The following is a 15,644-nucleotide window of genomic DNA, read 5'->3' as shown; positions in this document are numbered from 1 at the left end:
GAAAAAAATTAAATGCAAAAATGGGTATTCGTCTTGTTTACTTCTATTAGTGTAAACATTTTGCCTCTCAACATCACTTTCGACAACCTTTGAAGCTTTTTATCACAATTTGTCAGTTGTGTTACCAGAGTATCTGTTAGTATTGCTCAGTAGTCCACAAAGCTTGTAATAGATATATCAAAAGTATACATGTCTTATGGAAAATATCCAAAGGCACGTCATGATTAACTAAGAAAATTCATGGTTATCAAAAGCTATGTACAAACACATTATTAAAGTCATGTTTATCGTTTTAGGAATAAACATGTTTTAGCTCTATCCAGTAACAGTGCTCAACATTTCAGCCAATTTTTGAAAGACTCTGGCAAACCTATGTATTCTAAAGTAAAGATTGTGAAAGTCGTTCAGTAGTGTCCGACTCTTTTGAGACCCCATGGACTATACACGGGCCATGGAATTCTAGGCCAGAATACTGGAGTGGGTAGCCCTTCCCTTCCCCAGGGGATCTTTCCAACCCAGGGATCAAACTCAGGTCTCCCACATTGCAGGCAGATTCTTTACCAGCAGAACCACAAGGGAAGCCCAAGTATTCTAAGCCTACAGTTTTCCCAAATCTAGTTTCCCAAAGACTCAAGCTATTTTGAGTCAGATTGTTTTAAGAAACTAATAAAAATTATTGACTGCCTACCCAGAAAATGTACATATGCCTTTAAAATGAAAGCTTTATATATAATTCCAGAGGGTTTTTAGATTTCAAAGACTATCCATAAACTTCCTAAGCCTGGTTCATGGGTTTTAAAATTAAGAACTTCTATCCTAAGGCTCAAATGACTCACTGAATACCAACAAATCAGGTATAAATAAAAACCTATTTTTAATATACTTTAAATTTGGGGTAGAAGTCAGGGACAGAATAAATTGCTTATCATTTCTACTTACTATTGTCAAGGGCAGAATGACAAAGATCCCTACTCTTTATATTCTCAATTTCCTCAAAATTGGTGCCAATGAAAAGCACTGACTGGAAATCAAGATGAAAAGGTATAGCTACTAATGCAAAAAAAAATTTTAAGAAAGTGGTCAAGCTATAATTTGATTCTTCTACATATATCAAAATATATATCAACTCAGAAAATGTGCATGCATAAATTTATTTTTTTGATAGAACTTTTCATTTAAGATTTGAGAATGTTTAATTTGTATTTTCTCACCATATGCAAAAGGAATACAAATCAAAGCATTTCAATGAGCTCACAAAGAAAGTCAATCAGTCCCTTTGTTTTATATTCAAAGTGTCCAAGTTTAAAGATTTTATACTGGATAAATTGGGTCAGACTAGGAGTAAATGACTCATGAAAGGTCATATATGGAAATGGACTGCCATGACATAAATTGCGGGATGTGAAATCCTAGCTTTCTATTCTGACCACTACAAAACAATTCCTTCCTTTAAGATTTTTTTTTTTAAAAGAAGTAGATTCACTTCTGCCAATTCTTATTTAGATTCAGAAGTGAAAATTTGTCTAAAACAAAAAGGAAATTTTAAGTTTTATGAAGAAATTCACCTTGTAAAACTTAGGAAACAGAAGCTAGTTAGCCAAGAACTCTGTCCATCTGAAAAAGTTTACAGTACCAGCTGTAACAATTAAGTTCTGCTGTAATTTTATAATTATATCTACAAGCCAGAATTCTCTCAGAAACAAAGAGCAAAATTAAATAATAATAAACACTTTAACTGTTTCAGGTATTCTCATGAGGCTTACAAGAACAGTACTTATTAATGCAGAGCAAAGATGACCAAACAATATTGGTAACTACTTATTTGCCAATGTTCATCACTAAGTAAAAGCCCTATGAGGGCAGAAACCCTATCTGTCCTAATTATTAATCATAAAATCTACACTTCACTAACACATAATAGAAACATCTGTTTCTATTATAGAAATATCTGTTGAGTGAATGCAAGAGTTATGCACTTAATACAGTACCATACACTGCACTATTCTGTATACTGTACTTAAAGCATTTACATTTTTAAACCTTCTTTGAGACTCAAAATTTTACACACATATTCATTTATGTGTGTCAATCACTCAGTCGTGTCTGACACTTTGTGATCCCATGGACTGTAACCCACAGGCTCCTTTGTCCATGGAATTCTCCAGGCAAGAATACTAGAGTGGGTAGCCATTCTCTTCTCCAGAGGATCTTTAAATATTTTTACCATAATTATCAGATGACTTAGGGGGAAAAAACCAAGTATTTGTTTTCCATTCTAAAATGCTAATTGTCATTTAGAAGTATCCAAAATAATAGTGAGGGCTTCCAGGTGGTGCTAGTGGTAAAATATCTGCCTGCCAATGCAGGAGATGTAAGACATGGGTTCCATCCCTGGGTCAGGAAGATCCCCTGGAGAAGGAAATAGAAACCCGCTCCAGTATTTTTGCCTGGAGAATCCCATGGACAGGGGAGCCCGGCGAGCTACAGTCCATGGTGTTGCACAGTCGGACACGACTGAGAGCCTAAACACACACATAAAATAATACTTAACACATAATGTCCCTATATGAAATTTAACAGAAACATTTAGGAAAATTTAAAACCCTTAACAGTAATACTTAATGCATAACCTAAAAGGGCAAGGCTAACTAGATTTCCCAGCAGCTAAAAGGTCTAGTTAGTTACCCTTCTACATTCTAGAACAGACAATAAAATGTGAAAGGAGGGGGGAGGGTAGGCCACAAAGGAAGCTGACGTTTTATTTCTGCATCTGCCTCACCCTTCTAACCACAAGAAGTCCTATGAAACCTTGATTCAGTTGGGGGAGGGGTGGAAAAAACTTACCCAACATGTTAAAAAACAGGAACAATGCAAAGTTTTTTGAGAACAGTCAAAAATTAACTGCTAACTTTTACATATCTTATTCTAATTTGTTTAAAGAAAAATTCTAAAACATTAAACATCTTAAAATTAATTTAAAACCTGGTTTATAAAGATAATTTTGTAATCATCACATGCTAGAATTATGTTTGTATGTTTCAAAACATATAAGTCTCAGAAGAATCAAGATTATGATCCTAATTTTCACTTTGCAAAAGTGTGGGATAATATAAAAATTGGTAAAACACTGAAAGAATTTAAAGCAAGTTCATGGCAGATGAAAGGTCATGACTTCAATTTATCAAGGTTTATTAATGAGACTATCAACATTTACCAGGTGACTCATTAGGCCGTATCAACTAAAAGAAAAAAGGTCTCTTTCATGAAGCTATTAAAAGATGAAATATTAGGAATCTGAATTTGTTTTCATCAGAGTTTATCATGAATTTTTGCTCTAAAATGTTATAAACTGAGTCAAGTTTATGATTGTGATTTATGATGGCACCCCATTTACAAAACAATTTCAAATTATTAATATTGTTCCCAAAGTTTATGTTCTCCAAAACCAACAAAGAAAAAAAAAAAATCAGTCCTTCTAGCTCCCATACAGGCTATCTCAACAAAGTTTTGTTGTATTTTGGATGGTAAGATATTAACAATATTGCATCCATTCTAGACTTTTTCATTTTAAGGCTGAGGATAAAAAGCTACAAGTGATCCAGAAGAGGCTACATGGATCAAGGAAGCTGTCTGGAAATCAGGTCATAAGATGAGCATCTAAGGAAACTGACAAGATTTAGCTACATTCAAATCTCTAAAGGATTTTTACGCGGATATTATATGCAGCTACAAAAGGGGAACTATGTATATTAGGTAGAGATTAGCAGAAAACAGAATTCTGTGTGTAAGTGCCCACAAAATGGAACAGACATATTCTGAGGAAGTGAGTTCCCTATTCCTGAGACATTCAAATTGAGGCTGGATAAAAAACTTGTCAGAAAAATTACAGGAAAAATTGCTGCACTGCATAAAAAATTATATTAGAAGGCCACTGATCATTGAAGTTCTTCCAAAGCAAAGACTCTATGACTATTTAATGAGTAATGAGATACAGTCAACTAAAGAACACTTACTCTTTCCTGTATAATGCAAAGAGAAATAATTACAGACTCAGAACTAAACTATTTCTTGAAAATACCCTGAAAGCTTTTAAAAACTATATCTTTTCATAAACCATTAAAAGGCCCAAATATTTTGCACACAAAATTAAATAAATAAATATGCCTGGAATTATGAAATAAATATGCTTTCATATTTAGTTCTTAGTCTGTGACATAGATATTAGCACCCTTATTTTGTAAAAGAAAGACTGCTCCCAATATCTGACAAGTGAAAAAGCCAGGACTTGCTTTCATCTTTGACGTAAAAGACCACCATGAACAGAATTACTTGCCATGTTTCAGTCAATTTTTGTTTTCACACTGAGATTATCAAAGACAAAAAATCATTCATACTATTTTACTGTGCATCCATCAATACAAACATGGGCTTTTACTATTTTAACATAAAAATCAAACTAAAGACAGAAAATGATCACCATCCTCCCTTTGTTAAGAGTTTAAAGCTCAAAATGCTGAATACATATCATATTATCTGGTATATCTTATGCAATTTTCATATATATTCAAATGGTAGCTCTCACAATCTCAGGTCATTCCTTGGCCTGAAGGAATTTACACCTTCATTAAACCAAAACGGATCAGTATCAGTGTAAATAAATACAGGCTTTAGTTACAGATCATGCACTGTTTGTCATATGGAATTATACTATCAAATATGAATTAATTCATTTTGTTTAGAAAAGAGAAGGAGGAGAATCCCCACATTTTTTTAGGCCAGCACCATATTCTAAGAATTAGAAAAGCTATTCAACAAAAACTTTATAGCATGCTACTAAATATTTTATAAATATTAACTTGTTCAAGACTCACAACAACCATATAAAATATATACGATTACTTTCATCCCCACTTCTCAGATGAGGAAACTACAGAACTGAGAGGTACAGTAATTTGAGGTCAAATAGCAAATGGCTAACCCCAAATTTTGATGTGACAGTCCACATGCTAAGCTGCCTCTTCCCTTGGACAGCCTCAACTAAGAGCCCTGACTTCCCACCACCGGCTCTGAAGCGAGGTGCGATGTATCACACATGCTCACTAACCCTCCGTGGATCTGATTTCCAGGTCACTTAAGACTAGATCCCTGTACAGCATCAGCAGAGATGAGGACTTTTCTTTCTAATCATTGCTAAATAATAATCAAGTGAGTTTTATAAAAGTATAGACAAAGAAATCCTGTGATTTTAAACACACACACATCAAAAGTTTCCTTACCTTCCCAGTTCTTTAGATGTGAGTGTGTAAAAATTATTAAAGTTTTCCACTTTAATTGGAGTTTGAGGAGTGGTAGTTAGCATGCCTGAAATGCTTCGGCAATCAAATCTTCTCCTCAGCATGATGACTCCCAGAAAGGCTTCTTCAGTCACTTATTTTTATCTGTTTTAAAAAAAGAGAAGATGCACGGTATAACATATGTAATTAAGAAAAAAAAAAAGATGTTATCTTAGACAGGATATGTGTTATACTATACAGCTCCAAATATAGCTATAAGGTACAACCAAAAAAAAAAAAGACGGAAGAAGATTTAAAAGCATATTCTACCCAAAAAGAAGAAAAACGAAGAGCAGACACATAAATTGGTATCACCTATGGTACCTGAACTAAGTTACTGAATTTCATTTCAGAATAAAACCACTGAAAACGCCTGTAAGACCTACCAAATTCTTTTAAAAAGTTACAATTGTAATACAATCATTTAATTTCATTTTAAAACTTTGATTCTTTAAAGTTGTATCTTCACATAACAAGATAATTTAACAGAAAAACAATTAATCATTTTAAATTTAATTTTACATGGGCAAACAAATACAGTGGTGAATTCACATGTTGTGAGTTATATTACTGACATCTGAGTCACTAAGAGAAATAGACTTGTTTCATGGGTCTTAGATTCAGAACGCAGCACAGAGCCTGCTATGTATGAAGAGCTCTATAATTCTGTCGCATGAGTGAGCAACTACACATAAAGCCCTTTTCTGGAGTTCTAATCTGTACCTGAAGCTCATATTTATCTGGAACTTTTATGATATTTACAAGTATTCAGTTTTAATATTACAACTACTATTTCAATTAATTGAATTCATATAATAATGACAGACTACATATTTTTAGATACTTCCCTTTGCTATGCCTATGTCATAGAAGATCAGTATTCTTCTTCTAGCACACTCTTAAAAGAATCCCTAAGCTTTTTTCCTTCTCTGTCACATTTTTCTTCCGTTTATTTCCTACTTGACATGTTCTATACCTTCCTATATTCAAATGCCACCTATATGCACCTTAGCAAGTGAACAATGTGATTAGACGGGAGTGTTTTCAGTTTCTGTATTTTCTTGGTTTTCTTTTTAAGTCGGCATTTTTTTCCTCTTGGCCCTTGGAAAAACAGACCTAACTAGTTTTGAGGTACATCTCTAGTGTTCCAAAATTAGCAGAGTACCTTTCTGAAAATAACATTTGGACTGAACCACATCTGAGTCTGAATCCCATTTATCCATCATACCAGCTATGAGACATTTACCTCTGCTGCTGTTCTGAGGTGAATTACGTCCCTCCCTTCAAAATTCCTACCTTGAAGTCTTAATCCCCTAGTACCTCAGAAAGTGACTATATTAGGAGAAAGGGCCTTTAAATGGGTAATTAAATTAAAATGAGGCCATGAGGGTGGACCTTAAAGCAATATGCCAAGTCAAGTATCTTTATTAAAAAATATGATGAGGATACAGAAACACAGAGAGGAGACCAGATGAAGACACGGGGAGAAGGCCGTTCACAAGCCGGAGAAAGGCCTCGAGGAGCCAAGCCTGCCGACACCTTGATCTCAAACTTCTGTTCTCCAGAATTGGAAGAAAATTAATTTCTGTTGCTAAGTCACCCTACCTACAGCACTCTGTTACGGCGGCCTGGCAAAGTAATACAGCTACTTTTAGAAAAGAAAGAAAGTGGTATTTCAAATGTGTCGGAAGGGATACAAATATAACAAACACTTGGGGGTTTCAACCTTATTATTTTGTTTGAATTAAAAATAAATAATTAATCACAGAGTTGGTCCCTTCTTTTCATCCCGCTAGCCCTGAGTAGGACAGCTTATCATTTCCTTGCCAACATATGCCCCATTCAGTTTTGTGGTTTACTTTGCATTTCTCCTGATTACTAGCAAGGAAAGCTGCAATTCTGCTGCCCCTAAAGTATGGACGAATCATAGAATCTATCTTGCAGTGCTCTAAATACTAAAAATTAAAATACAAACTCATGAAGGATGAGACTGGTACAGCGCTAGTCGTGAAAGCACATCGTGGAGGTCAATCAACACACACTGTTGGTGCCCTGAGAGATCTCCAGGGACGGCCCCTGCCCCTGTTGAACAGCTGTACCCTGTCCATACACAAGACTCTCACCCCAAGTTAGCTCAAACGCGTTCTTAAAATCTGTCTCTTTTACTCTGTTCTGATGAGCTCTTTGCTTCAGTTCCGAGGGCGCTCAGTCTCGCCGCTCACACACTCCTCTCTGAAAAATCAATACTGTTACCAACTTCTAGGCTTAGTGTTTCTTTCTTCAGGTCATTCTTGGGCTTTAAGACTTTTCCCCTAAATTTAAAAGTCTATAGGTTTGTATGTTTATGATCATATTTATGTTATTAGCATACATACAGAAAGAAGGGATATACCTGTATCAAAGATGCAAACTGGGCTACATTCCCAACACTGTTCCACATCAGGCCTTAGGAATCATGAGCACAAGAAAACAGCAAATTTACCCACAGAGACAGAGTGTAGGCTCTTGATTCTAAGATGTTCACCTCACCTAGATTCTAGAATCTAAGATGTTTACCTTATGCTGTAATACATCAGCTAAAAAGCAATCTATTCATAAGAATCTAGTAAAACAGAGACATATTTTATAATTATTTTCTGCTCTCAAGTTTCAAAAGAATCAATATGAATCTTAGATGTTGTCAAAGATAAGCTTAATGAAGCATGATTTATAACAGTGGGAAAAAACCAAAAAGCTTTCAGAGTGAATGCATCCCAAAGCTTAACAATAAGGAAATGGTTAAATATACCTAAATAACAGGATATTACATACCTAATAAAAATTGTGCTTTCAAATATTTTAACTCATATAATGAAAAAAGGAAGACAGTTTTATATACAGTATGTTAATTTTGTTATAAGTATATATGTTTGTTATATATAATTTTCAAATATGTTTTAAATAATATTGTTAAATATAAAAGAAAATAGACGAAAATACAGGAAACTATGACAATATATTAACAGTGGTTATCTTTGGATTGTGAAATTATGGCAGTATTTATACTCTCCTTTGTTTAAGTTATCTACATCAAGCTAGTGTAGACAAAAAACTAACAAATGCCTTTGGCTAAAAAAGATGGCTGTGAATATATATGACTAGACTCTAAATGCAGAAACTAACCCATGTGCAACAGTAGAACATATCTCTTTACACATTAAGGGTTTACTTGGCTGAAAGTACATGAGCCATTATTGCTCAGATTTTTTAAGGCCTCAATGTTTTCTCCGCATTTATTTAGAGCAGATGGTATTCATTATGCAAGTAACAGGTCCATTCTTATGCAAAGACCATACAGGCATTTAGGGTAAATACTAAGCAAGAATCAATACCCTGTTTAATACCACCCAGAAAAAACAATTTTATAAATTCTGAATTAATGTCAAAGTTCTATATAATAAATAATAATTTGTAACCTTAAGATATATGCCTTTATTGTTATATTACTTGTGAAAATTCAAATTCACCTCAGGATCCCTCTAAAAAAAAATCCAAAGTGTGATATCTAAATATAATACTAACAGGTGTTAAGTTTTATAATACCTATTTAGTTATTAGAAGGAAAATTAAAGATAGCTTTTTTTTAGGACTGGAATAAATCGTGATAATATAAACATGGCCTAATAATCAAGCTACTTAATAGCATTTCCTGATACTAGACATTGGAGTATGCTTAGTCTTCTACCCTAACAGATTTTTTCCCCTCACATGTACTGTTGGTCATCGCAATGGATGAATGGCCTATAGATATTTGTATATTTGTATGGCTATAAATGCAGCTGAAAGCAGCACTGGACAATCAGCAGTTTTTAAAACACGTGCTGGTACAAAAATAATTTTTTGAATTGTGTTACATTTCACTCTGGCTCTGAACATACTGGAAACACAAGATATGTCCCAGAAAAAAAGGAAAAACACATTTCTGAAGGTTAGACTTTAAACTTACCTACATACTCCTAATACACCTATATTACAAACTGCTTTAGGGATCCATACAGCATGCCGTAAGTGTATCTTCCTTCTATTTACAGCACTTGCACCAGCTGCCACAGCCTAGATATTTTTCTATTTCCTATCCTTTGGCCAATTTTGTATATAACAGAGCAAGAATGTCACCTTTCTCCACCAATCCCTCCACAAACACCATGCTACCCTTTATGTAAGATTTAATTCTTGGGTACATGAAGGTTATCAGTTAATTTTCTGTCTTTCCTTGCATCTTCCTAAATTTCTCACCAGATTCTCTTTACTTCCAACAAGCAATCAACAACCTTTTCTTGCTTTCTACCATAATTCACAGACCTATAACCAATTCTAAATTACCAATAATCTGTGTGAGTTACTCGATTGTGTCCAGTTCTTTGCGACCCCATGAACTATAGCCTGCAAGGCTCCTCTGTCCATGAAATTCTCCAGGCAAGAATACTGGAGTAGGTAGCCATTCCCTTTTCCAAGGGATCTTCCCAACCCATGGATGGAACTGGTGTCTCCGGCATTGCAGGCAGATTCTTTATTGTCTGAGCTGCCAGGGAAGCCCACATTACCAATGTATCACTTCAAAGAACTTTACTCCCTGTATGTGTGCTAAGCTGTTTCCGTCGTGTCCGGCTCTTTGCGCCCCAATAGACTGTAGCCCACCAGGCTCCTCTGTCCATGGGGTTCTCCAGGCAAGAATACTGGAGAGGGCTGTCATGCCCTCCTCCAGGGGATCTTCCTGACTCGGGAATTGAACTCCTGTTTCTTACGTCTCCTGCATTAGCAGGTGGGTTCTTTACCACTAGAGCCGCATGGGAAGCCCATAACACTTTATTAGGCTACACTAATAAAAAAAAAATCTCAAGGGACTTAGTAGACAAAATGTGTATGTGTGTATGTGTGAGTAGGTACACAATTATAGACATAATCAGGCAATAAAACAGTACAAGGATAATAGAAGGCAAGATACAATAAAGCCTCCAATTACACAGTACTGCCAGGAATAATGCAATCTCAAGTTTATTTGCAGAGATTTTTTTCTTCATTAACTCTCATTACAATAATTACAACAAGAATTCAGATGGGATCAGTGAAGGAAGGAAGAGAGAAAATGTTAGGCTTGATCTGGACCTAAGTTTACTAGAAGGGAGAAAGCAAATGTGATGTGATCAACAGTAAGACCAAAAAAAAAAAAAAAAAAAAACCCTTACAAACCTTTAAATAGCTCTATTTAAAAATGCTCATCATGATATTCACCTCAAAGTTATCTTATAAAAATGTTTCATAAAATCTAACACATCATATGACAATAAATAAAAACTTCTAGAGAATTAAATTGTCTGCTTTGATCCCTGCATTAGCTCCCTGGTAACTAACTACAAGTTCAAGCCCTAACACCAAGACACACAAAATCCTTCGTGGCCAGCTTCATTTCCTGCCACACTTGTACCTCATATTTTGCCTCCACATCTCTGTTACACTTTTCTGTCTGAACATCTTTTCTACCTTTCCTTAAATGGTTAACTTTTTATTTCATCTCCTTACCTCAACAAAGAATGTCAACTCCCCCAGGAAGCTTTGCCTAAAACCCACAGCTTGTCTTTAATGCCTGTCCTTTATTCTTCAAACAGGAGGACCCTTGACATACCTCTTTATCTCAACATGTAACAAGTTAGACTGTGATTATATTTAGTGTCTAAAGGATAGCAACTATTTGCTTTCTGGCCTAAACTCCCAGCATGGTGTCTGGCACCTGGTAGGAATTTTTTTAAATGTCTGATGAACTGAACTTAATATTAAGTTAATATTAACTTAATATTTCTTAAGAATTAAGAGATACAGCAAGAATTTTTAGGTACATCTCATGTCTTTGAGGGTTTAGCAGAATTTGAGATCCATCTTGAAATTATAATATTGGGGCTTCAAATGCAGCTAATCTCTGCTTAATTCAATAGTTGACTAAATAAAATAAGAAATATTTTAAATTGCTATACGAGAACTTCAGTTTTAAACAGGATAGCCATGAAGTCTGGAAACATGGATAAAGTTATTATATCATGTATTGTAATACAATACCAACAGATTATTTACTTTGCATCTACCTATCTTTCCAGACTAGGTAGCCAGATGTTATCATACCCCTACTTCAGCTAAGAACATCAATATCTTAAGAGCTATTTCAATCATGAAATCCAGATACTTGTCCTGCAAAAGGACTGATAAATTAAGATTCTCATGAAGAAATCTAAAAGGCAATGGAAAGCAAAGTAAGGCACAAGGTTACAGGAAAAAAAAAAACTTTTTCTTTCTGCATGAGCATTTACAGCTACCAAGTTTTCCCTATGAAACACAGGAACTGGAGATTTATTTGTCTAGAATCCATCAAAATAAAGAACTTTCTGCTAGTGTGGCAGAAGGATCCATTTCTAACTAGAAGCAAAGGTACTGGTATAGGGAAAGGGACGATGATGATTTTCAATGTCACGGAAGAGACCATTCCTTCTACATATTCTACTAACAGGTTAATCGGTTTGTTTGTTTTTTTTTAAAGACTGAATAGAAAGCATAATCCAAGAATTTAATCCTTCGAAAAATCACAAGAAGAAGCCAGCTAACTGACTCTAGTCTAACCAGCCTAGTAAACACTATCCAAGGGCTAAAGTCCCAGGTAATGACCTTAGACATGATCCTGTGTCAGTTCAGTAAGGCCAGGTGCTGTCTCTTCCACCTTCAGAAGGAGAGTTAAACCCTATAATTGTGAACCAGGACGGAAAGATGTAGAGAACGGAAATAGAGTGCGCCAACAAACACACAGTGCTTTTCATTCATCAGATGGAAAATTAAGTTTCTGTTGCAAAATAAAGTACTGTTTACTTATAGCATCTCTGAAGTACTGTTTATTCAGTAAGTATTACAATGAAAAATGAAATATGATCCTAGGATTAAAGGTGAAACTATCGTTTCACTGTTAATATTAAAATTTTTAAATGCTTAAAATATAACTATTCCCTCTTTTAAAGAGGTGGCAGAGGGTCTAGGACACCACAACACATTTATAAATGAAAAGAAACTCACTAGTTTAGATGTTTACAGTGGTCCTGAAGTTCAAGGTTACATGTATTTTGGGGGAAAATGATAAATAAATAAATCCCCAAAATCAAAAGTTCACAAAGTATGTCCTGAAAATTACACTTGTCACAACACATTTATATAGAAATATGTAACTTAATTCTTACACACATTTGTGAACTGAAATAGTCAAAGAAATCCTTTGATAAAAGTCTATTGTAGAATACAAAATACTTAAAATCACTGAATTTTGACATCAAAATTGTAAAAAACTAAAATAACTAAAACATTTAAAGTTTTCACAAGTGGAAAGTAAATACATAAATGATTGTTAATGTTTTTGACAGAACCAATACCCACAGAACACAAAGAATTCCTTAAAAAAAAAACACAACCCAAAATCCTTTAAAAGCAATACATCTAATAGCACTGTCCTACTTAGCTACCAATACGCACTGCAATACAGTATACATGCAATTGTAAGACAATTTTAGGATTAAGTGAAAGTGTCAGCAATGGATTTCCTTGATTCCTGCATTTAAAATTGGGTCTCTAAGTAAAAACAGGGAAATTTTGATACGGAAATTCTCTCTTATAATTATCAAACAGCTTAAAAAACCAAGCATTTAAAAACGTATTTAAATGTTTACTTAACACTAGTAAAAAAAACTCTCAGTGCAAGTTTAAAGACAGAATTGTTTGACTGGAAACATGCCATCAAATGCCTGTATCTTCTTCAGCTTTGCTATTAATATTCTGACACAGTGATCAATTAGTCAAGTTTCAACTTTCCTGAAAAGTGTAAGTGAAAGTTGCTCAGTCGTGTCTGACTCTTTGTTACCCATGGACTACACAGTCCATGGAATTCTCCAGGCTAGGATACTGGAGTGGGTAGTCTTTCCCTTCTCCAGGGGATCTTCCCTACCCAGGAATCGAACCAGGGTCTTCTGCACTGCACACGGATTCTTTACCAACTGAGCTATGAGGGAAGCCAGATTCTATCTTAGCCAATCAGTAATTCAGTTTTCAATGAGCCCAAGAGAATATACAACTATCCTGTCCACAGACAAAAATGAAAGGACTTCGATAGCACAATTTTTACTTTTAAAACTTAAATATATTGCCATGTAAATATATCTCACCTTAATTTCAAGTCCATATTTTAGAAAAGTGATGTAAAATGTATGATAGGTACCTCAAGAATAAAGCAGCTATTACTAACTTCAGCTATTAAAACAGGAAAAAAAAACTGAACATCAGCTCAGAGGAGGATGAAGAGGAAAGAAGAGGAGTTTTAAACTAGGACACTGCTTCTTGGACCAACTTTTTCAAACACATCATTTTATGGGCATGTGGTTTAATTTGTAAAACAAACACTTTGGAAGTTGCTGAAAACTACTTCTGGACAATCTACTATAAAACTAGCGGTGAATCAATGACAAAGTAGGTTTATCATCTTTTAATAAGATTGTGTGCCCAGGCTCAAAATGCCAGGTTATATATGCAGCCACTTGCCCAGCCTTCTCAGTAGACCATGCTGTCTCAGGGCACACATTCTCAAACTCTTGGGAACCTAAAGGGGCGATCAATGTATCACACATCACTGCATATCATCACTACCAGAGATGTAAACATTACACGCTGGCAAAACAATCAGCGAATGTGACACACAGACCTAATAGAATTGAAATCTTATCAGTATGTGGCTTTAAAATGTTTTCTTTTCCTTAATTTCAATTTGCAGACTGATGTTATATGGCCTCTGTCCCATCACAGCCAGAAGAAGAACTAACATCAGCTACCAGCCGACCACAGTCTCTTTCAGCTTCGTCTCTAAGGGAATTCAAATGAAGTGCTTTCCCTACATAGAACAGAGTTGTGTAAATGTCAAAACCGTAGCCGTCACGCAGTTGTATTACATGGCGTCAAAATAAAACCAGATCGCAGGAAATCACGGAAACAACTGCAACTCGACTTCTCTATTCACTGACTTTAAAAAATCTGTTCACAAGCAGTAACTGAAAATGTCCCACAAGATGAGCACAAACTTTCTCCCGACGAAAGGCAGCTGTGAGCAGGACGTGTCCATGAGTTCAGATGTGAACACGTCCTGGGCCCCACACCCCAGCTGTGAACTCGAATGGGACCTGAAGGGACCACGTCGACGCGCCGTGGAAAGGACGCGAGCGAGCCGGTGGCGAAGGCGGCTCCCGCGGGATGCGACCCGGGGAGAGACCGGGCCACACACACACAAACACACACGCACGCACACACGGACCCGGCTGAGAAAGGTACTGGGAGGTCCAGCCGCCGCCCCGAGCGCCTCACCCAAAGGAACCAGGGAATCAGGACTCCAGCCGGGATACGGCAAGGGGTCCGGAGCAGTCGGGCCGCCCGGGACGACGGTGTCTGAGCCCATCTTCCCCAGGCCGGAGGTCTGAGCCGATCCCGGGTCCGCCCACACCGCCGGCATCCCTCCCCGGGACCCCTCCCACGTCGTGGGTCTCCGTTCCACCCAGAAAGGGGGCTGCTTTCGGGGTTTGGAGTAGCAGCACCGAGCCTACCCGCCAACCCAGCAGGACCGAGGACGCGCGAGGCGGAAGACACTGACCGCTCGGGCCGCAGCGGGTTCTCCCGCGGCTGCCCCCTCCAAGGGGGCTCCAATCCCGCCCCACGCAGGTGGCCACGACAGGACGCGTTCTCCAGCTCTAGCCCCTTGAGGTGCCGGGCAGCTCCGAGCGTGGCAGGACCCACTTTCACCCTTCCGGACAACGGCCAACAGTTGTGACCTGACCTCCCCAGCGAGGTGGCTCCCGACTACGGCGGCGAAGACGGTGACGGGAGCGTACAGTTGAGGTTTGAAAACTGCAGCCGCGTTGCGGGGCAGGGCTGCAGGCTAGAACCCACCCCATCGGTCTCGAGAGCCAATCCGAGCGCGCGCGGAGGGCTGGGCTGTCACGTGACGGGAGGGGCGGGGCGCCGGCCTGCAGCGCGTGCTGCGGGGCAGGGCTCCGCGATGAGGGGTGCGGCCGGCGCCGGTCGGAGGCTAGGCGGAGCTGCACAGCAGGTGGGGCGCTCCAGCAATTACGGCGAGGCAGGAGTGAGGTGGGCGGTAGTCTGACCGCGCAACCGGCTGCAACTCCAGCCGAGTGCACCCCGGCCTTCAGAGCGGTCAATCCACGAGGACTGAGTATCTGCAGACTAGGGACCGGGAAGAAGCAAAATTAG

General features: G+C 37.5%; 1 protein-coding gene across 1 annotated transcript in view; it reads right to left on the bottom strand.

The window, feature by feature from the left end:
* Positions 1 to 15,256, bottom strand: part of STK17B (serine/threonine kinase 17b) — a 29,539-nt gene extending 14,283 nt beyond the window's left edge. The window contains exons 1-2 of the mRNA XM_043910522.1: positions 15,028 to 15,256; positions 5,277 to 5,438 (exon numbers count right to left, since the gene is read on the bottom strand). Coding sequence (XP_043766457.1) covers positions 5,277 to 5,398 — 122 coding nt within the window. The 5' untranslated portion in view covers positions 5,399 to 5,438; positions 15,028 to 15,256. The remainder of the gene's footprint in view (positions 1 to 5,276; positions 5,439 to 15,027) is intronic.
* Between the last annotated feature and the right edge of the window lie 388 nt (positions 15,257 to 15,644).

Source organism: Cervus elaphus, chromosome 8 (genome assembly GCF_910594005.1).
Source record: "Cervus elaphus chromosome 8, mCerEla1.1, whole genome shotgun sequence".
NCBI lineage: Eukaryota > Metazoa > Chordata > Mammalia > Artiodactyla > Cervidae > Cervus > Cervus elaphus.
The sequence above is the reverse complement of the archived record's forward strand: the minus strand, read 5'-3'. Positions and strand labels throughout refer to the sequence as shown.